This window comes from Phascolarctos cinereus, unplaced genomic scaffold, assembly GCF_003287225.1.
Source record: "Phascolarctos cinereus isolate Bilbo 61053 unplaced genomic scaffold, phaCin_HiC Scaffold_2;HRSCAF=192, whole genome shotgun sequence".
Lineage (NCBI taxonomy): Eukaryota > Metazoa > Chordata > Mammalia > Diprotodontia > Phascolarctidae > Phascolarctos > Phascolarctos cinereus.
In genome coordinates, this window is record NW_027555625.1 from 239,254,042 (window position 1) to 239,279,768 (window position 25,727).

The following is a 25,727-nucleotide window of genomic DNA, read 5'->3' on the forward strand; positions in this document are numbered from 1 at the left end:
GCCCTAAGTGGTTGATAATTTTGTAATTTCTTTATCTTTTCTTTTATGCATCTGAGTCATCTGAGTCCTGTATTTGATTAATGAGTACAGATTTTATTTATTTATGGTTCCTTGGACTTTGAGACTTATGTTGTGTTTGAAGAAAAATTTTGAAAGGTTTCTGGGAAAGAATCAAGACATTCTTTTTGTATAGGTAGGATAAAGTTGATGTTTTTATATCTTTTCTAGAGCTAACTGAAATCCAGTAAGTCCAGTGTTTTAAAGTTATAGGTTTAAGTCTCCGAGGTGGGGTACTAATTTCATCCAATGAAAGCCAAGAAATAAAAGGCCCCTTTGTGAATGAAAAAGACTAGCTTTTGGCAGATGCAGTGCCGTGTAGCATCTCTGTTGACCCTACTATACTTTGCAGCGGGCTGTAGAGTTTGGTTACCAAAAGCATTCTCTGATGCCTTTGGGGCTCCCTACTTCCATTTCTGAAGTGCTACTTTCTACTTCTCACAGATTTATAAGTTTGTTGCCAAGGATTCATTCATTCCTTCAACAAATACCCAGCCAACAAATATGCCTAGAGCTGAACACTATGTGTGTGAGTTGTTAGGTAAGTTAGAAAGCTTAGGTCAGACAAGCCTCTCGACTTCATGGAGCTTACGTCTAGTAAGACATAAACACAGGTCAGTATAAAGCAAAGCTTCATGTGGTCACAAGATGTTGGGTAATAAGCTTAGAAGCTGTGCCCAGGCCAGCTCAGGTGTCTTGTCATCTCTTACCAGTGTCATTCTCTTGTTCATTTGATTCCTTCTCTATTTCCTTTATGTTTTTGGTATGCATTTTGTATCCTCCTCAGTAGAATGTAAGCTTCTTGAAGCTAGAGCCTGTTTTGGTTTGGAATTGTAGCCTCAAGTCTAGCATATAGTGCCTTGTACATCAGAGAATGTCAGCTTTGGAAGAGATTTTAAACTAAGAATTTAACCTTTTTATGTGTTAGGGACCACTTTGTCAGTCTGGTGAAATCTATAGACCTCTTTTTAGAATAGTACATTTAAGTGCATAAAATAAAATGCGTAGGATTACAAAGGAAACCAATTGTATTGAAATAGTTTTCAAAATATTTGGGCAGCTAGGTGGTGCAGTGGATAGAGTGCCAGTCCTGGATTCAGGAGGACCTGAGTTCAAATCCAACCTCAAACATATAACACTTACTAGCTGTGTGACCTTGGGCAAGTCACTTAACCCCATTACCTAGCCAGAAAAAAAGAAAAAGAAAGAAAAAGAAAAACTCAAAATATTTAAAACAAAAGAGTCCACAGATGCCAGATTAACAATTCCTTCCTTAGACCACGAACTATCAGAGAAAGACTTCAAAACAGTGGTGTCAAATTCAAATAGAAAAGGGAGCCACCAATCTAAACTCCCTGTAGGCCCCATATTGACTTAGTTTTAAAATGTAGTCTTGTCTGTTTTATTTTATTTTTATTTATTTTGTTAAATATTTCCCAATTATATTTTAATCTGGTTCAGGCTGCCAGGCAGTGTGTTTTGACACTTCTGCTTTAGAACTTGGAAACAAACAGAGTGAGCATTTAAATATTTGTTTTTTAAGCTGCTTAATTTTGACTTGGAAAATAATGTTAAAGGTAGAAAAATATATTATAAAAGGATGGGTTTAAGGGACCTGAAGATGTTTCATAGAAAGACAGCTAGCTGGTTTAATAGATCTCTGGACTTGGAGTCAGGAAAAAACTAAATTTGAGTCTTACTATGTGACCTTGTGCAAGTCACTTAACCTTTGGATTCAGTTTCTTCATCTGTAAAATGAGGATGATAATAATAGCACCTACCTGCCAGTGTTGTTCTATGGCAAAAGTGAGATAGTGTATAATATGAAGCACTTTGCAGACCCTAAAGTGTTATATAAATGTTAGCTATTATCAGTACTAATTAAAGAAGAGGGAGGGAGAGACTTAGAGGAGGGAAGAACATGATAGGTGTCCTCAAGAATTTGAAGGTCCACATTATGGAAGAAATATTTTGTTTGTTTGATTCTCTTGTCTGTAGTGCAGTATATTATAAATAGTAGAGGCTTAATAAATGTTACTTGATAACAAAAAGTAACTTAGGTTTTTATAGCACCTTGAGGTTTACCAAGCACTCTATTTATAGTGACCCTATTATTATTCCTACTTACAAAATGAGAAAACTAAGACTATATTACAAGGTGAATTCTATTGGGAAGTGAAAGTGATGTAAAAGAGAAAGTATCTGTAAAACATTTTAAAAAACTGAAACTCAGAGCTGTTAAATGACTTCCCTGTAATCACACTCCTAGTAAATGTTGGAGATTCATTTCAAACCTAAATCTCATGGTCCAAGACCAGTACTCTTTGTGCTGCTTCTCCTGAATGAATAAAATAAGAAAATAAGCAACGGTTCAACATCTGTCCTCATTCCCAAAATATTCCTGTAAGAGCTGCATCCTGAATTCTGAACAGTAGCTTAAACACCAGTCTGATTTATTTTTTTTTAACACAAGGTCTGTCCCTCATTTCTTGGATAGGAAATAAGCCAGTATCCTGGTTCCGCCCAGTATCAGTGTGATGACACACTAAATGGACAAATAGGCTGCTTCCTGTTAATTATCTGAGCTTACTGTAGTATTTCAGGAATCTTTGATCTCTGATTTCATCAGTGCTGATAGTTTACAGCCCCTTTACCATTTAGTGGATGGTCTTCTGAGTTACCATGGCTGCTGAATTTAGTACCCTGTGGTCATTTGGGTGAAGAGCCCTTCTACTCTTAAATTGTTCCATGTGGGAAAGAATCTGCAAAAGCATGGACCTTCAAGAACCCAGACTCACCTGCATGCAACAGAAAGGTGTTAGAGCAGGATTTTAGCTAAACATGAAAAAATATGCAAAAGTATAACTTTTTTAAAACACATGATTTCTCTTTATTGAAAGAAATAAAGGACCTATAAGATTTAAAAGAAAAATAGCCATTTTGTCTGTGCTACTTCTTTTTAATAGGTATGTCATGTACTCAGGCCATTAGATTGTAATGAAATAATGACTAAAATAAAACAGAATTGCACTTGAACTTAATTTCTGTCCATATTTAATTTATAAGGAATTTTTATTAATTTAAAAATATGGCTTAAATCTTCACATGCTTTTACTTTTTCCCCCCCATTAAGGAAGAAAAGCAGTTAGATAAGAGCTGTCTGAATTTTGTAATGGAAAAGGGGAATGTTGCCAACTTTGCTCTCTATCTTGGTTTCCATTACAGGAAAAGTAAATTGTGATTGTGGTAAATGATAGTTCAGATATTATAAAGCATTCTTTGAGTTTCTGGAGAAGATCCCATACCAGATATATATAGCAGCTTGGTCTAGCACCCAGAGTTGTTGCAAAGGATTGGGGGAAGGTAAAAGTCAACTTTTTTTTTTACCTGATTCTGTTAATAATAAATGTGTTCATTTGATTTTACTAATAATTGCAGCCATGGGACTAGGATCTAGGGAAGATACAAAGACAATAAGACCTGGTTTTATATTAAGGGCATTAGCATATTCCAAATTCTTTCATTCTTTTTTTTTTAAACTTGTGGGGGAGGGGTGGCATTCGAGGTTGAGTGACTTGCCCAGGGTCACACAGCTAGTAAATGTCAAGTATCTGAGGCCAAATTTGAACTCGGGTCTTCCTGACTCCAAGGCCAGAGCTCTATCCACTGCGCCACCTAGCTGCCCCTAAATTCTTTCATTCTTAGACTATACTGTCATTCAGGATCAAGACCATGACCCCCCCATTTTTGCAGCTGGAAGAAGTAGACAGTATATCATCATGCTCTCTGTTCCTGGCAAACAGATTGATACTTGCTGTCCTGTCATGACTCACAAATCATTCTTAGTTTATGTCCCAAACTGGTAGTAATAACAGTAGCTTGATTTTTAAAGGCAGAATTCAGCATGGCCTAAAGAAGCAGAGACTGGATGAAAGAGGAACTGACTCACCAGGGATACTCCTGAAGGATGTCTGATTATCGATTTAAAGTTGGAAGAAACCTAATAGGTCATCTAGTCCAACACCCTCTTTTCAGATGAGGGAAATGAGGCCTAGAGTTTAAGTAACTTGTCCACGGTCACACAGGCAATAAGTGGCAGAGTAGACTGCAGCTGTTTATTTGTGAAATTCAGCTAACAGATACTAGGTCATTTTTCCATGGCCTTTGAAATTGGGAACAGATTCTGAAGAGCAAACCCACTGTCCTATACTGATCCCTGCCCTTGTTTTTAATAGTTATTTCTTAAACCTTTTAGATGAACCTGTACATTTTGTTTTCTGTAGAACTACATACGTTTTTATTTGTAGCTCTTAATAGTAAGAGTGTAGACCTTCACCCATCCTGTAAATGTGGTGCTTACAGGATTACTGTTGCCATACTATTTCCTTTCACTAGAATGGACTTTTTTTACCTGCAGAGCTCTGTGACCACGTATTGAAACAGTCATAGTTAGAAATTCAAGGCTGTCAGCTCTCTACCAACTTTAAAATTAGAAGAAGACGTGGAAGCAAAGGCAGGTAACAGGATAAATGCAAAAGCAAAGCATGGTACTTTGGGAATAGTGTTAGAAGTTGTAAAGCTCAGAACTGAGACTGGCATGATAAACAGACAACAGGTTTTTATTTTAAACCTAGATGAGAGAAAGAATAGAATCAAAAATTCCATTGTTGTGGGTGGGTGATAATGGGTGACAGAGAATGGAGCTTCTTGCTTATTTTGTTTCATTTTTCCCTGCGGAGGACAATGGATGAGGGAAAACAGACAGAAAAGACTAACTTAGAGCTGAAACCCAAGATCAGTAGGTACAGACAGGAACTTCCCTTGACAAATTCAGGTCACTTGACCAAGGTAAATTACATCCCAGGATAGATGGGTATATGTGATTGGTGAAACACTCAGAATGATCTTTGAAAAATCATGAAGAAAAAAAAACAATAAAAAAAAAAAGGAGGAAATCACAAAGAGTGAGAAAGGCACTTCAAGATTGGAAAAGGGCAAACTCTGTCCTGATTTTCAAATAAGGAAATAGAGTGAAGTCTTCAGACCATATAGATCACTAAGTTTGACTTAAAAGTTCTTGGTAAAATTAAAGAACTTCTTAAAGGGAAGGGAAGTGGAAAAGAAGCATTGGTTACATAGAGCTGTCAGGGCTTCATCATGCCAGACTAACTTTATTTCCTTTTTTTTTTAATGGGGTTATTAAATTGGCAGATTAAGAGGATTCTGAATATATTTTTAATTAGATTTTAGCAAGGCATTTGATAAAGTCCTTCATGCCTCTCAGGTGAGCTATAAGGTAAGTGTAATTTCAGAACTGCTTAAATGGCTGACCCTGAAGAGTTGTTTAATGGGTCATTATCAGCTGGAAGGGTTTTAGTAGAGAAACTTGGAGATATTCTCTTGGTTCTGTTCTTTTGAACATTTTTAGCAGTGACTTAAAGATGTAGATGTCAAATTTACGGATGACACAAAACTGCCCTTTGTGGCTAACCTCCTTAAAAAGGTCATCTAAAGCAGGTGCTTCTACTTTCTCTCCTCTCTCTCTCTTAAGTCTTTATAATCTGGCTTCCCACCTCATAATTCCACTAAAACTACTCTGTCCAAAGTTACCAGTGATCTCTTAGTTGCCAAATCTTACTTTCTCAAACCTCATTCTCCTCAACTTCTCTGCAGCCTTTGACACCACTGATTAACTCTCCTCCTTGATATTCTTTTTTCTCTAGGTTTTTGGAACACCATTCAGGGGGTAGAAGGTGGAAATTACCCCAATTTTTGAAAAAAAGGAAAAGGCAGATTCTTTTAGTTATTGGCTAATGAGCTTGATTTTCATTCCTGAAAAAATTATAGAATGGGGTGGGTTTGGGACAATGTAGAAAAAGTAGTGATAGCTCCATCAAGATCAGGTAACCATAGGGACACTACCTGTAATGCCTGACTCAACAATGACGTGATGTATGTAAAGCCTTTTACATACTTTTACAAACTTGCTTACTTTTGCACATGTAAATGCTAGATAAATGATTATATTTGCTGAATGAGTAAGGAAATATATTAACTCTGGGCTCTGGAGTGATATATAATGGAAAACTTAGGAAAAGGAGAAAGGAACTTAGAAAGCAAAATGTGTTTCATAAAACTGGTGCTAAATGTCAGGAAACATGGGATGAAAATGGGACTGTGAGAATCTCTGGTGTCACAGCACTGATGTGAAGGCTTTTCTTTTTTCCTTTATTCCAGTGTGGTGTCCCTTTTCAAGAAGATGATGTCGTTGTGCTTAATGGTAATAAAGAGGATGTAGAGGTGTTAAAGAAGAGAATGGAAGACAGGCGACTCAAAATGAAACTGGAAAAGGTAATATACTTTGTTTCATTCTCCAGCATACATGCCAGTGTGTTTATCTTTAATGTTTTTAGATATGTTCTTGGTAAGATTACATTCATGATAGTTCATTTGAATATTATTTTTAATGAGGATAAATACAATTTACATTATTTCTCAGCTTCTTAATAGCTGTTAAGAGAACCTTGGTCAAAGTCTTTATACTTTCCACTGTAATCTAGGAAATTATAGAGCATTGGTTAGTTATCCAGTTCAAGCGTTTAGAGTTACTTACTGAATTACTCTTCATCAGGTTCACTTCTGTTTCAGCTACGTAGCCAGTATGGCATGGCAGATTGAGTGGCAGGCTTGCTTTCAGGAAGATCTGGGTTCCAGTCCAGCCTTTCTTGTTAGCTTTGTGACCCTGAGTAAATCATTTAACCTTTGCATGCCATAAGAAGCTCCTTGAGAATTTATCTACTGAATCTGAAATGGTTGCCATCTCCATTAGTTGAGAGAATTCCCAACCTTGGAATCTTCAGGCTGATAAAATCATAGATCCTTTGATATTCACAAAAGTAGGAAGTGGTATATAACCTGTGCAAAGAGCCTTCCCAACAGCAGGGATTATATGGACCACCATACCCTACAAAACAAGTGTGATTTTTTAAACAAGGCATTAATAAAAATGAGAATTTTTTTAAAGACAAAAAATGCAATGTGACCTGTTTTGTAGGGCAGAAAAGTAGATAATGCATTTTGGAATATTTTCCCCAAAAATAGTTTTTTCAAAGTCCATTTATCCCAAAGGGAGCCACCCAGAATGACGCATAAAATCGTAGAATCTTCCAGTTAAAAGGAACTTCAGAAAACATATAATCCAACTTCCACGACCTTTGCTGGCTCGGCACTCACTTGAGAAGTGCTGCTGGAGGCTTCCTTTCAAACAGAACTTGCTGAGATTCCCAGATATCCAGAACTTTTATCGTACTTTTGAAGTGTGTCACTTCTTTAAAAAAAAAAATCTTATTGCTATTAAATGTGATACTCATTCAAATTAAGTATTTTTGTAGATGTGTTGATGATTATTCTGTTATTACATTGTCACCAAATCATGGAGTACAAATTTTAAAAATATGTAGTACATAAAATATTGGACTGGTTTTGAATCCCACCTTGGACACTTAATAACTTTTTAACTCTTGAACCAGACAGCTAAGTGGCCTAGGAGATAGTGTCAGGCCGTGAGTCAGGAAGACTTGTCTTCCTGTGTTCAAATCCAGCCCCAGACACTTACTAGCTGTGAGGCCCTGGGCAAGTCGCTTAACTCTGTTTGCCTCAATTTGTCATCTGTAAAATGAGCTGGAGAAGGAAATGGCAAACCACTCCAGTTTCTTTGCCAAGAAAACCCCAAATGGGGTTGAACAAGAACAAACTAGGACATTTATTTCTCATCTGTAAAATGAAGGAGTTGAACTAGATGGCTAGTAGGGTTCCCTTCCAGTTCTGATTACAGTTAATTCTTGTCTTTTGAGGTAGTTAAATTCTATAAAGTCTCTGTGAACACTGAATTAGCGAATACTGAACCATTGCTCCTTGGTCGAATACTCGGTTAGGTCTAATATTTACTTTAGCACTTTCCAGAGCAGCCTTACGTATAGATGAGCAAATTTCTTCTTCCTTACTCTGGATGTACCATATTATCGATTCATTAACATTGAACCCATGGCTAACAGAATTATAATCATGCCTGAAAGCTTATCTAACACATTTTCTCTATAAGGCACATCACAGCCTTCTTGAGCTTAGAAAGACTAGGCAGCACTTAGCTTAGGGGCCATTTTAAATAATAAAATCACCAACAAAACACAAAATGAAAAACATGATGCTAAGTAGAATGTGAAGGAGACACGTTTACAATATGAGAGCTGAAAGAAGAAGGCCATATTGCCTTGTTTGAACTCACTTTGGGCAGGTGATTCAAATTTTTCCCTGTTATGTGCATGTCCCCAAATATCACAAAAGCACTGTGGGCATTGAATTTGAGGATACAAAAGAAATTTCAGTGAGTAGACAGATTTGCAAATCTGGAATCCACAAATAATAAAGATTGATTATATATGATTTAATCAAACTCCAGATCTTTCTCCTGAACTTCGATTATACTGTAGCAAATGTCTGTCAACAAGAGAGAGGTTTAAACTAAATAAAGTCAGGAATCTGGTCAGAAAGACCTAAGTTTGAATCCTGCCTCAAACACTTATTGACAGTGTGACCCTGGTCAGGTTTCTTCATCTATAAGATGAAAATAATAGAAACACTCATGCTCCAGGGTTGTTACAAGCCTCAAATGACTTCATATATGTAAAGCTCTTTGTGAACTATTAATATTGTATGTCAGTATACCCTTGCTAATGAATGAGCATCTATTTAACCCAACCTTTTTTGCATCAGATTAGAGTGTTAGCAGTATAATAAAATTTAGGGAATCTTTGGATAGGAAGGGTCAAATATACACCACGATGTAATACAAGGCTCCAGAATTATCAGAAGTCATTAGATAAAAGAAAAGTAAAACAGACTTGAAGAGCAAAGACACAAGTAATTCAATTCAGAAATATTTAAATGAGTGCCTACTACATTCAAACCCTGCACTAGGATGTCTGGAAAAAGAAGTGGTGTGGACTGGCAGCTCGTTATGAGTCATCACTGTGATGTGGTAACCAAAAAAGCATTAAGAGACCTAGCATCTGGGAAGTAAGAGGTTAGAACTGCCCAGTGCTTTGCCTCCCTAGATCATATCCGGAGTACTTGTTTGATTCTGGGCTCCACATTTTAAAAGAAGGACATGGATTAGCTGTAGAGAATGGAGAAGGAGGGCAGTCAGAATGGTAAAAGGCTTTGAAGTCATGTCACAGGAGGAGGAAGATTCAGGGTCTCTATGATAGCCGTCTTCAGATGTTTGAAGAAGAGTTAGATTTCTGTTAGGCATCAGAGTACCAAGAACAATGGGTAGAAATTCCCTAGAGGCAAACTCCCTAATAATTCGAATGGTCCAGAAGTAGAACAAGCTGCCTCAGGAGGCGGAGGTGTAGCATTCACCCACCTGTGTAGCACTGGAAAATTTTAAGCAGAACGTGGATGACCAGTTGTTGGGTATGTTGTCATGGAAGGAGTCATTTTGGGGTATGGAATAGGTCCTTTCTGGAGTCTCTTCTAGCTTTGAAATTCTGTAATTCTTTGACTCAGATCTGGGAATATGAAAACAAGACAATACAATCCCTGCTTTCCAGAAGCGTACTTTCTTCTGGGTTGAGGGACAAAACATGTGCTTAACTAGATATATACAAGGTATATGCAAAGTAAAATGCTAACTTCAGGAGGAAGACAATAAGAGAGTGTGCCATGAATGGGAGGATCAATCAGGAAAGACCTCATTTTGGGAGGTTGCATCTGAGCTGTGCTTTGAAGGGAGCTGGGGTTCTCTAGGGTGGAAATAAGGTGCAAGTAAAATGTGACATGAGGGAGGAAGCTGTGCAAAAGTCCAGAGAAAGGAATGGAATGTTGTGTGGGAAGGTCAGTTAGCAGGGCAGTTTGGCTGTTACAGAATACAGAGAGGAGAAGTATGTGAAATACCACTGAAAAGGAAGGTGGGAGCCAGATTGTGGAGGACCAGGCTGAGGATTTGGTATTTTATCCCATATGCAATAGGGAGCCATCAAAAACTGGTGGGGAGACGGTGGATGGTGGAGTAACATGATCAAACCTTTGCTTTAAGAATATCTGTTTGGCAGCTGTTTAGAAGATGGATTCAAGAGGAAATGGATGAGAAACAGGAAGACTAATTAAGAGGCTTATTCAAACAGTACAGGTGAGAGTTAATAAGAAACCTGAACTGTAGGTATAAGACTGAGAGTGGTGAGAAAGGGACGAGTGCTAGAGATGTTGGCAACTGGTAGTGCAGTGGATAGAGCACCAGGCCTGGAGTCCGGAAAACCTGAGTTCAAATCTGGCCTCAGACTCTTACTAGCTGTGTGACCTTGGGCAAGCCACTTGACCTCTGTCTGCCTCAGTTTCCTCATCTGTAAAATGGGGATAGTAACAACACCTACCTTCAAGGGTTGTTGTGAGGTTCAAATGAGATAATATGTGTAAAGTGCTTAGCACATTGCCTGGCACATACATGGTAGGCATTATATAAATGATATCTGTTAAAAGGATGATGGTGGTGGTGGTGGTGGTGATGACAGAAACTGTATGTCTTGGTGATTAATTAGATATAGAAATTGAGAGTAGTTGCCAGGAAGTCAAGGATGGCTACAAAGTTGAGAACCTAGGTGTCTAGATTTTTGTTGAGTTTGAGATGCCTACAGCTCATCCAGATAGAGATATCCAGTAGACATAATATGGGACTTTAGTTCAGGGGAGATGTTAAACCTGAATATATAGATTTGGGAGTTACCTGGGTAGAGATGATAATTGAACTTGTGGAAGCTGATGAGATCATATTCATTGTAGATCTAAACCTAAAAGGAATTTTAGGAATTGCCAAATCAATTCAATTCAGCCTACATTTATTAAATGCCTATTATTCAGATTCTCTGCCAGGTTCTTGAAATACAAATAAAAATTCAATAGCACCTACTACCCTCAAAGAACTTATCTTTCTATTAGGAGAGATTATATATGAAGGAAGAGAAGAAGACTCAAAATAGAGAGGCTTGAGGGACGACACATTTAACCCACCCACATGACAAATCTCCTAGGGTATTCATTGATTCTAGTTTACATACTTGTTTGCTAAAGCTGTTGGGTAAAGCAGAAGTTCTCCAGGTATGGATCTCAGGATGCCTTAGGCAGCACCATGACCCTCTTAGCAGTCTGTAAGATCAAAATGATTTTCACAATTCTAAGATATTTTCATTTCTAATGTGGCAAATATCAGTAGGTCTAACTCCCATAAATAAATCCTCTTGCGGGGAGGAGTTCTTCAATAATTTTTAAGAGTGTAAAGGAGATGGGGCAGCTAGGTGGCGCAGTGGATAGAGCACTGGCCCTGAAGTCAGGAGTACCTGAGTTCAAATCTGGTCTCAGACCAGACACTTGATACTTACTAGCTGTGTGACCCTGGGCAAATTACTTAACCCCAACTGCCTAAAAAAACAAAAACAGGGAAACAAAACAAAAAAAAAAGAGTGCTTTTTAAAGGAGATCTGAGACCAGAGAATTTAAGGAACCACCAGGGTAGAGCACAGCCAACATCAGTGACCTAAAGCATGGCTTTAGATCAAAGTTAGGCCTAAATATCCTTATATTCATTTTCTATCCTTAAGTGGTAGTGGTATTTATTGCCGTATAAGCCATGCAGTGAAAATCTCATAAATGTCATCACTATTCTAAAATAGGGAGCAATTTATCAGAAAGGTTATATTTGAACACAAATGATGGAAATTTTGAAGAATCTTTTAGCTTTTAAAAATTAGCACTTTGTTTAGCCATATTTCTTTTTGCTAAGAAATCACTTTAGCAAAGTGGTTAAAGCTTATTATTTTAAAGAAAACCACCAAAGAATGACAGTGTTCCTAAGTTCCTTAAAAGCTAATGAAAATGTTAGTTTTGCTGAACTTTTCCCCCCCCTTCCTTAGTCTTCTTTGTTATAAGGGCTTGGAAGAAAAGGGATCCTTTGGGAAATATAGGTAATAGCAAAAGACAAACAGAAAAATATTTTCTAAATCCAGTGAAAATAATGTACAATTCTGTTACAGATTAGAGACTCCTTATAATATTGCCTTATAATGTTTAGTTGTTACCATATTTAGGAAATGGTTTCCACTTGAAGTGAATATTGCTCATGATTATAATCATATATCTTTAAAGTCTGTGACCTTTTCAAAACTAAATTGATTCATTTTTTAAAAAAATGAATGTGTCTCTCCTCCACCCCAATTAGGATCATAAATCATAGATTTGGATTTGGAAAGAAAGAGCTTTTAAGGCCATCTAGTATCAGTCTCATTGATTTTACACATGAGCCCTTGAGAAGTATTTAGTAATCGATGTTACTCAGGTAGCAAATAGTGCAGGGGCTGGGTTTCAAGCTCAGCTCCTCCTCTGAGGTTCCTTCCAGTTCTAGCTCCCATGAGCCTATGAACCTGTTTCTTAAATCCAGGGGTTTTCCACCATATTATGTGCTTCCTATATGAGAAATGGGCGGAGGTAGTTTAAAAAAAAACAACTTTGAATTTGCTTTATATGAACAGACCTCAGGATCTAAAACAAAAAGATAGTGAACTCTCATTTAACAAAGATTCTCCTTTTTGTGTAGTGTTATTTATTTTATTTTTAAATTTCTGCTGGTGATGCATCTGGCTGGTTGATTGATACCTCCTAAAATGCCCTGGAATGTCTCTTTAGCACCATCTGGTGGGTTCCAATGAAGTAGTACTTAATTTCTTTTAAAGATAAAATTCTATTTATACTGTGACATTCCAGTTGATTCCTGGAATGTAGAATGGTAGGACTAGAAGGGATATTCAGTATATTCTGATCCAACTCCTTTTACTTTACAGAGAAGGAAACTAAAACCCAGAGAGATCAGATGGTCTGTCCAAAATTCCACAGCCAACTAGTCAAAGAACCAGGATTAGAACCCAGGGGTCCTCACTCATAGTCTGGTGTTCATTCCAGTATTTAAACATTTACAAGTTTTATATTGCTACACTTATTTGTTTTTGTTTTGAGGGAGAAAGTACCTTTTATAAGTATTTTACTGTTGTGGAATTTGATGGCAAAATTAACTGAGTTCATTGATTAAAGTGGTTCTTTAGCTTGGAGGCCTCCATATTTATTCTAAATGTCTATGAAAATACCTTAATTGTAAAAGTATCCTGAATACTCTGCTAGCTTTCTATCAGTCTGTGTAGAGATTTTACTGCCAGTAGGAGTGTCATGTTGGAAATATTCAACGATTCCCTGTCTTGTCCTGTCATTTCTCTTTTGGATGCTTTGTATGTTGTATCTCCCATAAGTCTGGAATTGTCTTCCATTTCCCCCTTTGAAATCTTTGTGTTCAGTGCCCAACCCAGACCCTACTTCCTCCTTGAAGCCTTCCCTGATGATTTAGAGGGCAGCAGAGTACAGGGGAAAGCACTGATTTGGAGTCAGAGGATGTGGGTTCAGCTTTCTGTTTTGTTGTTTTGTCATTTAATGTCTTTGTGGCCCTACACAAGTCATTTAATCTCTCCATACCTCAATTTCCATGTCTATAAAATGAGGAAGTTGGGCTAGATGACTCTAGTCATCTTTTTTTTCAATGTCTTCATTTCTTTCAATGGGAAATATGATTCTGGGATCTCCTGTTTTCCCTAGTCTTTTAAATGCTTCCTACATACATGGCAAAGATTTTTTTAAAAGACAGTCTTTGCCAATGGCCTCTAAGTTTCCTTCCAGCTCTAAACCTGTGGTCCTATGATACCTCAAAGATCTTACTTTTTGCTGGGGGAGGCTGTTTTGGAACAGCTGTACTCACAGATAAGCATACTGCAAGCTAGTGTGCAGAAGAGGTATAGCCTAGATCCCAACCAAGTGTTCTAGGAAAACTTTACCTGGGAAGATACTTCCTAAAATGTGCAGTCCAGGCTTTGATGCACTTACTCTTGTTATAATTTTGATTGTAGTAATTTGGGTTTTTTTCTTCGCCCCACTCCCTAGTAAATTCTAAACTCCGTGAAGACAGGGATTGTCTCATCTTTGTATCCTTAATTCCTTATACGGTGTATTGAACTTAATTAGGTGATTAATAAACATTGGATTGAAATTCAACAGGTGTTTAATAGATGCATACTGAGTTGTAAAATGAATGATACCTTGGTGTTTAGTGGAAAAAGCCTTAGATCAGAGGTCAGGACCCCACTGAGGTTCTGGTACATGCTCTTCTGGTAAACTAGCTTATAATCTTGGGAAATCAAAACCACAATCTTTGAATCTCTGTTCACCTCTAGAGAGATTAAAAGATTTCTATGATACCTTCCAACTCTAAAATCCTGTGATCCCTGTGTGAATTATTGGAGTCTCAGAGGTGTACTCCAAAGGGAACAAATCAACTGTATAAAGCACGTTAACATGACTGATAGATTTAAATCTATTTCCAAAGCACATTTGACAGTATGCTTCTTCCCAACTGTTTAATCTCAGATTTCACTCCCCCCCCTTTTTTTTTTTTGCCAGAAATCCAAAAAACCCCAGGCAGTAGAATCAGCTTCTAAGCCAGATGTCGCTGAAGGTAACTTTAGTATAATTTCATTATGCTAAAAGGCTACTTTCTTTTCCCTTCCCCCCCTTCCTAATTTTATGCTCTAATTCTTTTACAGATTATCCAGGGCCATCGAGGGTTAAGGGTTTAAAATATGAAGAAATACACTTTAATTCTAAAGAGAAGAAACTCAACTCTACTCAGAAAAGCACAGGTTTGTTCATCTAGAGAAAATAATTATTGGTTTAGGGTAAGGGTTCTTAACCTGGAGTTTGTTAACTTTTGATTAGAGTGTATACATGCATATACACACACACACACACATATTCTAATAACTCTTTCAATATAATTGGTTCACTTTGTAATGCTATATATTTTATTTTATGCATCTAAAAATATCCTAAGAAGGAGTCCATACGCTTCACCAGACTGCCAAGGTCGGGGGGGGGGGTAGAAACTCTACCCTGGTTTAGGGAGAACTAGAAACACATCATTTTTTCCCCACTGTCTTACTGCATAATGGTGTAGACAAATAAGAAAACCTGAAATTGAAATTAGTATTGATTTAAATTACTATTTCATTTAGTATAAAATGTTAACTAGACAAAACTGTAATGTAGCTACTGACTTACTGACTTGGGCAAATCTCTTCAATACACATTTTATCATTGTTACTCATTTTACAGATGAGGCAACTCAAGTTAAATTTGTTGACTTGCCCAGAACCACACAGTTAGTAAGAGGCAATTAGAAATTCAACCTGAGGTCCTTTGCACTGATAGCAAATAACAGTGTTCTTTTGCAATCCATCCTTTATTTTAAAGGGGGAAATGTTTACATTTTCCTGATATAAAACATATATGAAGCAATATAAAGTAGAATTACCCAATAAATCTGTCGTTAAAATAAGATATCACTGCGTAGAAATTCCCATAGAACTAAATTTCCTAGCTATGTCAATATTTGAGGAGTTAGAAATGATGATTATATCATCATTCATATAATTTTTATATTTACATAATTTGTGATTATTAGGAAGATAGAAGGAACACGTACCTGAGGAACAGATTGACATTTATGAGTAAATGCAACATGGAATGTTTTCTGTTAAAGGTAAAAGAATATTAACTTGATATGCTAGAATTAAAACTGGTGCCTTTGTTTTTTGGTTTTTCTAGGAACAAATGGAAGTTCTTCAGGAAAAGTCAGTAAGTCTTCTGGAACTACTAAGAGATCCATAGCAGACAGTGAAGAATCAGAGGCCTACAAATCTATTTTTACAACACACAGCTCAGCCAAACGCTCTAAGGAGGAGTCCTCCAGTTGGGTTACTCACACATCATATTGCTTCTAAAGTACTATGTTGTATGATTGCAGCTTCTCTTCCCCAAGGAAGAATAGTTTTCGTGTAGCCTAGTCATTGTAATCTAATATTATCTGTTTTGTTATATTTTGAAAAGTGTTTATAAACTTGCCTTGTCTGTATGAAGTATAATAGTTGTAATTATTGAGTGTGTAGGAAAGATAGCAAATACTCAGATAATTGAGAAATTCAGTATTTCTTCAAGCATATTTTTAGAGAATATTAAACTGTTAAGGCATCAAATGCTTAAAGTAAATTTGATTTCATCTTGACTAGTAATTTTAATTATTTTAATCATTAAAATAATTAAAATCTTAACAGCCTTTTTCATCTTAAATTGCAGGTGCAGTTTAAGTTAAAATAAAGCATATACTAATGATGAAACTATTGCTTATTTGTCTTGATTTTTGTGTCCAACAGTAAAGTTGAACTGAAAGAGGAGAAAAAATTACCTACTTTGGTCTCTTAGGGGCATTTCAGAAGAGGTCATGCCCTTAACTTCAGTGATAGAGGAAACCAGAAAGTTGCACTTCTGTAAAATAATTAAGAGAAAATGTCTTTGATGTGTGGCTTTAAAGATAGAACAAATATAGTTTGACACTGGCTTTTATATATAAATGCAGCTAAGGGGAAAATAAGGGTCAGATAAGGGGAAAAAACAACAATCTTTTGGTGAGTTGATGTAATGGGTGGCAATATCTTAGGGCATTGGAATAAGCCAAATGAATCTGATCCATGTAATCAAATGAAGAGCCCCCTAATTACTAGGATATCTCTGCCTCTCAAGGTCTTAGTCCTTAGTTACCAGTTTTGGTGTTCAGCATTACCTCTTTATGTAAGAATTTTTTTCTGTAAAACCGTTGTTCTAACACAGTAAATTTTCCCATTAATAAGCTTATAAGCTTCATTGTAATGTTTCCAGTTAAAGATACATAATCACTATGTATGGCCTCTTTTTTCATGTTATGGTCATTTGGTAGAAATTGGTTAATATTTTGATTGCTGTGTAGATATAAGTTCCAATAGAATACAGATTCCTTAAGGGCAGCACCATGTTTTGTCCAAAACTGGCATGGCTGCCTTGTAATTATTAGGTATTTAATAAATGTTGAATTGAATTGTCTGTCATGAGCTATTCATTTCAGCAACATTGATTTTGTGCCTATTCTATGCAGAGCACTATATGCCAGATGCTGGAGGTGAATAAAAAGATAATTAGGAAATGATGATGAGTAATTGAAGCCTTGCCTTCAAGGAGCTAAAGTTACGTTTAGTAGGGAGATAGCTATAGTGTAGCTAGTATTGTGCCCTTGGTTAGTCACATCTGTTTTCTGGACTTCAGTTTCCTTCATAAAATGAGAGAGTTGAACTCAAACATTTACTACCATCCTTTCTGATTCTAAAAGTTAATGATTCTTTAGTAGAAAGTAGTATGCTCCTGGGGCTTCAGAGGAGAAATCACATCTGATTTGTGGAATAGGGGAAAGTGTTCTTGGAAGAGGAGAATTTTGTGAAGGATCTTAAAGGATGTGTAAGAGTGGAGTTCTCGGGGGAGAACATTCCAGTTGAATGGCGTATTCAGAAGCATGGAGGAAGGAAAGTCCAGAGTGTTTACAGGAGGAGTATTCCAGTACACCTGCAGTATAGGGAAATAGAAAGAAGCCAGGTCGGCGCCACTTTATGGAGGACAAATTATCAGTGGCTTTGATAGTACTTTGGTTAGGTAACCTTTCAGTGACTCTCTGTTGCCTCCTGAATGATTTGGCAATGCTACTCCATAGGCTGGATTGGAGGAGAAAGAGACATGAAAGCAGGGGGACTTACCAGGAGGTTGTTTGCAGGATTTCAGTCCAATTCAACGAACATTTATAAAGCGCCAATGTGCTGAGAACCAGGTATCTGAAGACAAAAATGTTTCCCATCCTCAAGAAGCTTCTGTTTTACTAGGACCGAGAAGTAATGAGGGCCTGAACTAGGCTAGTGATTGTGAGAGTGAGCGGACAGATCAGACGTATGCCAGATAATAGGCTTTCATGGCCTGAAATCATTGTAGTTGATTCCAAGTATAATTTCCTGAAGATATTCTTTCACCAGAACCTAAGTTGGTTTTTTTTGTTTTTTTTTTTTAGGCAATTGGGGTTAAGTGACTTGCCCAGAGTCACACAGCTAGTGTCAAGTGTTTGGTCTGAGGCTGGATTTGGCATCAGGTACCCCTGACTTCAGAGCTGGTGCTCTATCCACTGCGCCACCTAGCTGCCCCCAGAACCTAAGTTTTTATTAAATGAATCTATCCTTTAAATATTATCTTCTCTGGACTCAGCTCTTCAGTATTCATCAGTGAGCTAAAATTTCTTTGTTTTACTCCTTCTGGTTCCTATTCTTTTAAAGAAAAGTTCTAACAGCCAAAGGTACTTTTTGACAAAAGTGAAAGGAAAAAAATGTGTGTAATAAACATAATTTCCCTGTTGTGGATTCTATAAGTAGGTATATGCCAATACTGAAAATTCTGAAATTGAGTATTTGTTGGAATTTAACTTTTTATGCTTTACAGAATTCACCACTACTCCCTTCCTCCCACCCCCACCCCACCCCCAGACCAGCATATATATCCATTCCTTAAAATATCCTTCAAGACCACAGTCAGTTACCAGCTCCTCTATGAAGCCTTTCTCCATAAAACTTTATTTCTTCCTTAAAGTCTCCCTGACTTCATGGATATATCACTGAAGTCTTCAAGAGATATTGTAAGAGGGATTCATGTTTACACACAAGTTGGCCTAGATCCTCTGAGAGGGTTCTCTCAGTTCTGAGATTTTTTTGTTTTCCTTCTCTGAATTCTTAGACCACCGTGTCATTACCCCCAGGCAATTTTGCCCTGATAGTGCCCTATCTTGTTCTATCTTGTTGCTAGTCGTGTGTATGTGTGTGTGTGTGTTTCCTGTTTTCCAAACTATACTTTGAGCTTCATGAAGGCAGGGACCATGACTTAGACTAACCTGTATTCTGTCTACCACACAGCTTAACACAAGGCTGAGCACGTAGCGAGTATTCAGCAAAAAAAAAAAAAGTGATGATATTAAGCACTAAACAAAGTCTTGTGTCAGTAAGTATAGAATATTCTCTACTTCAGGATACACATCAGCATGCAACTCCATATATGACCAGGGTCTTTGGTCTTTATGTTTAAAGTTTAAAAAAAAGTTTGCAATCTGTGATAAAGATATATTCCTAGAACTCAAAAGTATTGTTTGTGTGGGAAGACATATTTGGAATAAGGGCTTATAGTACACAGGCAATATAAAGAAAGAACAGGGAAGTACATTGGGCTTTAGATTAATCCAGCCCCATCTTTCTTGCCTGCCCCTTTAAGCCCTTCTCTCTGACCTGGTGGTATGGGCCATTACACATACACACTTCCCCACCCCCCATCCTCCAGCACCTATGATGTATTCTAGTGATTCAGGCAGGTGGTGATGTCACAAAAGACACAGACAACTTGGCTTTCAGTTTCCCAGATGCCTGGGGAAACACACTCACCATGAGCAAATACTCACCCCTCTCTGCTCATCATGCATATGCTGAAATGCTTTTTGTTCTTTTTGATGTGCACTGCTTTAGGTTATGCCTTTATGTTCTCTTCTCTGAAAGAGAAAGCCAAAGAACCTGCGGGTGATGTGCCTTGCGGAGGCCACTTTCGGGTGAGACAGAATCTATCTGACCAGGCCAAAGGCTGGCTTGGGAGTAAATGGATCTGGCTGTTGTTTGTTGGACTACTCTATGCTCTAATAAGATTCCGAGGGGAAGGTGACAAAAATAAGGTGAGGATCTAGTTTTGAATGGAAGAGAAGTATTGAGTTGCCTTTACATTTTGTGTCACATGTTGTCTGTGTCTGAGTTTGATCAGGCTTTATTTTCAGTATATGTGTCAGAAGAGGTAAATGTCAGTGGGGATGGAAGATACCTGTGTCGAGGAAATCATTGGACTAAAAAATAACCTTATGTCAGGAAGAGAACCTGACCAAAAAGAGAGGTTTAGAATCGGCTTATTAAATGAACCCTTTAAAACTTGTTCTCCGAACTAGAGTACATAAGGAGCCATCATTTCTTCAGTGATTAACTGGCAGAGAGTATCCAAAGGCCTTGCTCTGAAGCTAACTAACTCGAAAAAAATATTTCCATAAGCAGATTCAAATACACAAACTCCAGATTGGATTTTCCTTCAGATAACAGGCATTAATGACAAGTCAGGAAAATTAAAACATTAGCTATTTTGGATGAAAATTGGCTCATTATCTATTTGAAAATAGCTATGTTTTTCCTAGTGACTTACAGCATGAAAATAATTCTATAATTACAATATACATATAAATGTAATTTTATGATACAATATGATTCTTTCTGATCATATTTATAAATACAATATGATTCCGATAACTTAGGTTATCCTGCTGTCTGGGGGGCAAGAGGGGAACAACATAGTGTGTTTAAGTTATACTTTGACAACAACAGCTACTTTAGATTGATCCACACTCCTCCTCACCAACCCCAAGTGTATGACTCATTACTAATATTTTCTTTGACAGGATAAGGACCTAAGCGGCGGAAGTTTGTACCACCCCCTACAAAAGAAAAATCAGAATGCTGCCCCTAACAAAGACTATGCACTGAATACCTTAACCCAACTGGAGATGGATCTGGTGACATTTGTGTCTAAAGTGCGAAGTCTCAAAATGGCCATGGCAACTGGTAATTCCCTCAAGCTTCCAGACTCAGAGGTCCCTTCAGATCCACACAACAATATTACGATATATGAAATATGGGGAGAAGATGACTCTGACTAGATTGGTTTGGATGTCAAAGTAGAAGAGGAAAGAAAAAGTTGAATGATTGACAAACACTATAAAAACTAATAAACTATTCCCAAGAAAATAATTCCCTCATTTCATACCTTTTTTAATATTTTAAAAACTTTTAACTTCTCTGTTATGTGAGACTGGTGACTTTAGGTTTTTTTTTATTTAAATAGAGAATTATGTTAGTAGTCAACACATTCTGCCCAGAATTACAAGGGAAACTTTCTCCTTGGCCATGATGTTAATGATTTTTCTCTGTTTTAACTGGGTCTGGGGAATTATTAGAAAAATACTGTTGTAGAAAGGGCAAAGTTTTTCATACAAACTTTTTTTCTTTCCCAGTTACAAACATATGTATTCTATGAAGAGTATTTCTGTTTTGATGTTATATATCTTAGAAATGTGGCTTTAGATACAGCTGCCTAAACAAAGAGCTTCTATGATCTCTAGGGAGATTGTATTAAAGTTGGACAAAGGTCAAGTACAGCTTTTGAAATGTATGACCCTGTAGAATGTGTTATGTAACTATAAGTCTTCTCACCATTCTCAAGAGTTTGAATGCCAGATCAGATGGAAATTCTTTCTTCCTTGCCCCTTGTCTTTTGCTATTGATGGTGTTATAGAGTTCATCAGGAGTGGATCTTATAAGCACGAAAAAACTAGCACGTAGAGCCATCATTTTTCCTCTTCTATTTTACATTAGGGAGGCTGAAGAAGTAGATTTCCATCCAAGTCAGTAATTATCAAATGTGTATTTGTTCATAAATACTTAATACAACAACCTTTAATAAAGTTCATGTGATTTCAGAACATTTGGTTGGTGAAAGCTATTCCTACACTGAAATGAAATGCAGCCCCTGAAATATTGAAGGGCATCATAAGTCCCACAAAAAAGGACCTTTGCCAACAGGATGGTTGTAAACTGTTAAGAAGAACAACAAGTAATAACAACTTTGAAAATTTGAGGAAATTTTGGCAAGGTGTACATACCACAGTCCTCTGATTTAGGAAAAGTGAAGCATTTTTTGCATTAGTAAAGTGAACAGAATTTGATGCTGATTCAATTCGCAAATATCCCTTGGATTCTTTCTGTTATGGAGTATATAAATTGAGAAGCAGAGTTTGATATATGCTACCTGAAAATCTGGATTTGTACTATTGGCCTAGAATAGTCCCATACCATCCTGGCCACAAAACTGTTGTCTAGAAAAGCCTGGTAGGCCAGCCAACATTTGTGTTTTGTAACTAGTAATGGGCAGCCATGTGGTGCAGTGGATAGAGTGCCAGACCTGAAGTCAGGAAGAGCCAAGTTCAGATTTGATCTCAGACATTAGCTACGTGACCCAGGGCAAGTCACTTAACACTCTTTGCCTCAGTTCCTCATCTGTAAAATGATCTGGAGAAGGTAATGGCAAGCCATTCCAGTATCTTTGCCAAGAAAACTCCAAATGGGAGCATGAAGGGTTGAACACAATTGTAACAACTGAACAAGGTTAGATTAGCAGTGAAAGGGGAACCATAAAATTGTTTTGATAGAAAATGTGTTCCACATTCCAAACAACCAAGTTACAAATGTGTTGCATTGCAGAGCTCATTTTTGAGTAGTAGGACTGGATCATTTATAAGGTCTAGATCCTATAGCAATGAGGCTAAAAGTTCTTATGTATATGTCCATACATAATTGGATTTTTAAAAATAAATGACTGCTGTCTTCTACGGTGTTGTCCCCTTTAACAGATGATATGTTCTGAGGCATGGATCCCTCATTGGAATGTCTAGAAATTGCTTTGCTACCTGTGGCATGGAGAGAATTCCTATTCCTTTAAGTCTCTTCAATTGTAGCAAACACACCACCTCTAAATGTTGATTTAATTTTGGAAACAGCCAAAAATCATATGGTTCCAAGATGTTATGGCTATAAAGTGATGAGAATGGCTTTCTCGTGTGTATCCTAAATTAGCTCTGGGGGCAGTCCAGTAGAAAAGTCTCTAGATGTTGGTACACAAAATGTGTAGTGTCCTTTCAAATTATTTACCAAGTAATAAGACTGATTTTTTTTTATCATATTCTCTCTGTGTATATGTGTATAAGTGGAGATGGAAATATCATTTGAGTGAAGTCAGTCTTTTTGTTCTGTTAAACTTAACTTACCCCACATAAATTGATTTTAATGAGGATGTGATTCAGGAATCTAATCCACTGTCATGTCAAGGTTTTCATTTGAACTTCATGTAGTTATAACAAAAATATGGGCATTTTAAGAATGTGAAGTTTTAAGGGGATAATCAGTCCTAAGTACACTGAAGTTAGAGTTGGAACCCAAGCCAAGGTCTTCGGGTTCTACCCCTTGCCTTGGATAAGTAAGTCACTTCTCTGGGCCTTGGGTTCCACATATGTTTAAATGAAGGCAGTAATGTTGCCTACCTCACAAGATTCTTGGGAGGACCAAATAAAATGATGTATGTGAAGCACTTGACACTTTAATAACACTTTTAAAGCTCTGTATTTCCAGCCTTTCCTCTCAACTTCTCAATGGGACTCATTTATTAACCACCTCGATGTTGCTGCCTTTCTTCCAGCTTACTTTCCCACTGAGTATGAGATATCACTGCTGCTTTGGGAGGTATAAAATTGTAAGGCAATACACACAAAAGTACAAATCATTCTGTATTAACCTAAGATGACCATCTACATTTCTATAACAGAGAGGGAATACTCCTGCAAAAGATAAAGTATTTCAGTCATGAAAATTGGTCCCTTACCTGTCCAAGTAAGTCAATAATATATATAGTGGCTAACATATATATAGGGCTTTAAAATGTGCAAAATGCTTTGCAAAGGCTAGAAGTGATTTTTCCTTCATCTGTTCTCATAGCAATCCAAAATACCCTCGAACATTCTCTCTCTGGTCACCATTCACTCATATGTGTTGTATACTATATTAGAATATAAGTGCCTTGAGGGCAGGAATTGTTTTCATTTTTGTACTCGTATCCACAGTGCTTGGTACATAGTAAGTGCTTGAGAAATGCATTTTTCATCTATTCATTATTCTCATCTTACTGATGAGGAAATGGAGGCTCAGAGAAGTTAAATGATAGGCAAAATAACGAAGATAGCACGAGAGGAAAAGATTCCAACTCCAAGGCCAATGTACTTTAAATTGCATCATACCAAAGAAATTTGGTTCAAATTTTAATACTGGTTAGGATTTCTTGTCCACAAAAAATGTGCTAATTTGTTATGTCAATTCATAAGTTAGTCCAGACTTTAAATGAAGAAGGTCTGGCTGCTCCAACCTATATCATAATCCCAACTTATTTTTTTCAAGCCACCCTCTTACCCCCCACCCCAAACCTCTCATATATACCCTTCCTTGAACATATCTGGTAATCTCGGAGGTGGTAGGAATTTTATTTTGAGAATTTCATGTGAAATCACTATGATATGAAAATGTATTCACACTTTATTGTGCTTTGGCTGGGAAGTGGAAGAAAAGAATTGGAAAAGAGTTACCACCAAATCGATGAGATGTCACAATTCCAAAATTCTCAACTTTGTGCAATACTACAGAGCTCAGAAATATTCAGCAATGTAGAATTGTGAGTTAATTTTTACCGAGATGCTTTACCTCTAGCATCTTGTTTTTACCAAGATGAACTTAACCTCTAACATCTTGTTGGATCCTACCAAAAACCTTGTGAGGTAGGTTGTATTATTATCCCCATTTTTACAAATAGGAAACTGACACCAAGAGAGGAAGTCACTTCCACAAGGTAGTGGTAGAATCTGAAGACCTGGAATAGGAAAGTGTTCCAGTTTTCTGCAGCACAAAAAGAGTACATGAAAGAGAGTGAGATGTCATCAGCATGGAAACATAGGCTATGACCAGATTATGAAAGGTTTTAAATGCCAAAGAGAGGAGTTTGTATTTTTATCCTTAAGGTAAAGAGAAGCACTAAAGCTTCTTAGGCAATGTACTGACATTACACCTGCACTTTAGGAATATCAATTTTACAGCAAATTGGAAGATGAATTAGAGGGAGAGAAAGAAAGGGATAAACGTGAAGAAACCAATACAAGGGTACAAACAGCTTTCTAATGAGCTCAGATTAAAACAACAATAAAATTAAATATGGAAAGAAGAGTCTAGGACAGGGGTGGGGACCTGCAGCCTCAAGGCTGCGTTTTAACTGAGTCCAAATTTTACAGAGCAAATCCTTTTATTAAGGGGATTTGTTCTGTGAATTTTGGATTCAGTCAAAGGGGGGCATTTAAGGATCTAAAGGGCCACATGTGGCCTCCAGGCATTCAGGGTTTGAGCCTTTGAAATGTGGCTGCAAAAACTCAGCACAAAGTGGACCATTAAAGTTTTGTTCAAAACAATAAGAAGGGGGGCAGAGCCAAGATGGCAGAGTGAAAGCAGTGACTTGCTTGAGCTCTCCCCCAAACCCCTCCAAATATTCATAAAAAAATGGCTCTAAACAAATTCTGAAGCAGCAGAACCCACCAAAAGACAGAGTGAAACAAATTTCCAGCCCAAGACAACCTGGATGATTGATCAGAAAGGTGTATTGCGCCGGGCTGGAAACCCAGTGCAGCGCAGCATGGGCGCGCAGGCCGCAGCAAACCTGCAGCAGGCCTCAGAGGACTGAATCGTGTGCAGCTGTGGAGGTTTCCAGACTCCTCAATCCACCAGTGCCAAAGACAACTTAGAAGGTCAGTGGAAAAAGTCTGTTTCTGTCGGTGGTCAGAGAGGAAGGCGGGATTTCACCTCCATTCCCCAAGAGCCTGGCCGGGGGTGGGGGGGAGGGCAGCTGCTTCCCGAGCTTCTGACCCACAGACTTAGGGGGAATCCAGTGGCTGATCAGAGAGGGACTGCAGG

General features: G+C 37.5%; 2 protein-coding genes across 2 annotated transcripts in view; both read left to right on the plus strand.

The window, feature by feature from the left end:
- Window positions 1-17,112, plus strand: part of RTF2 (replication termination factor 2) — a 65,531-nt gene extending 48,419 nt beyond the window's left edge. The window contains exons 6-9 of the mRNA XM_020981438.2: window positions 6,295-6,408; window positions 14,602-14,656; window positions 14,745-14,840; window positions 15,805-17,112. Coding sequence (XP_020837097.1) covers window positions 6,295-6,408; window positions 14,602-14,656; window positions 14,745-14,840; window positions 15,805-15,980 — 441 coding nt within the window. The 3' untranslated portion in view covers window positions 15,981-17,112. The remainder of the gene's footprint in view (window positions 1-6,294; window positions 6,409-14,601; window positions 14,657-14,744; window positions 14,841-15,804) is intronic.
- A 1,248-nt stretch (window positions 17,113-18,360) lies between these two features.
- Window positions 18,361-21,654, plus strand: FAM209A (family with sequence similarity 209 member A). The gene is made up of 2 exons (XM_020981351.2): window positions 18,361-19,807; window positions 20,573-21,654. The coding sequence occupies exons 1-2, from the start codon at window positions 19,559-19,561 to the stop codon at window positions 20,828-20,830; spliced, it is 507 nt and encodes a 168-aa protein (XP_020837010.1). The 5' UTR covers window positions 18,361-19,558; the 3' UTR covers window positions 20,831-21,654.
- Window positions 21,655-25,727: the final 4,073 nt, after the last annotated feature.

Bases quoted from the DNA above. Each gene is read 5' to 3' on its own strand.
- FAM209A (XM_020981351.2), top strand. From the start codon at position 19,559: ATGCATATGCTGAAATGCTTTTTGTTCTTTTTGATGTGCACTGCTTTA. The intron at 19,808-20,572 runs GTGAGGATCTAG...TTTCTTTGACAG, and splicing joins GGGAAGGTGACAAAAATAAG to GATAAGGACCTAAGCGGCGG.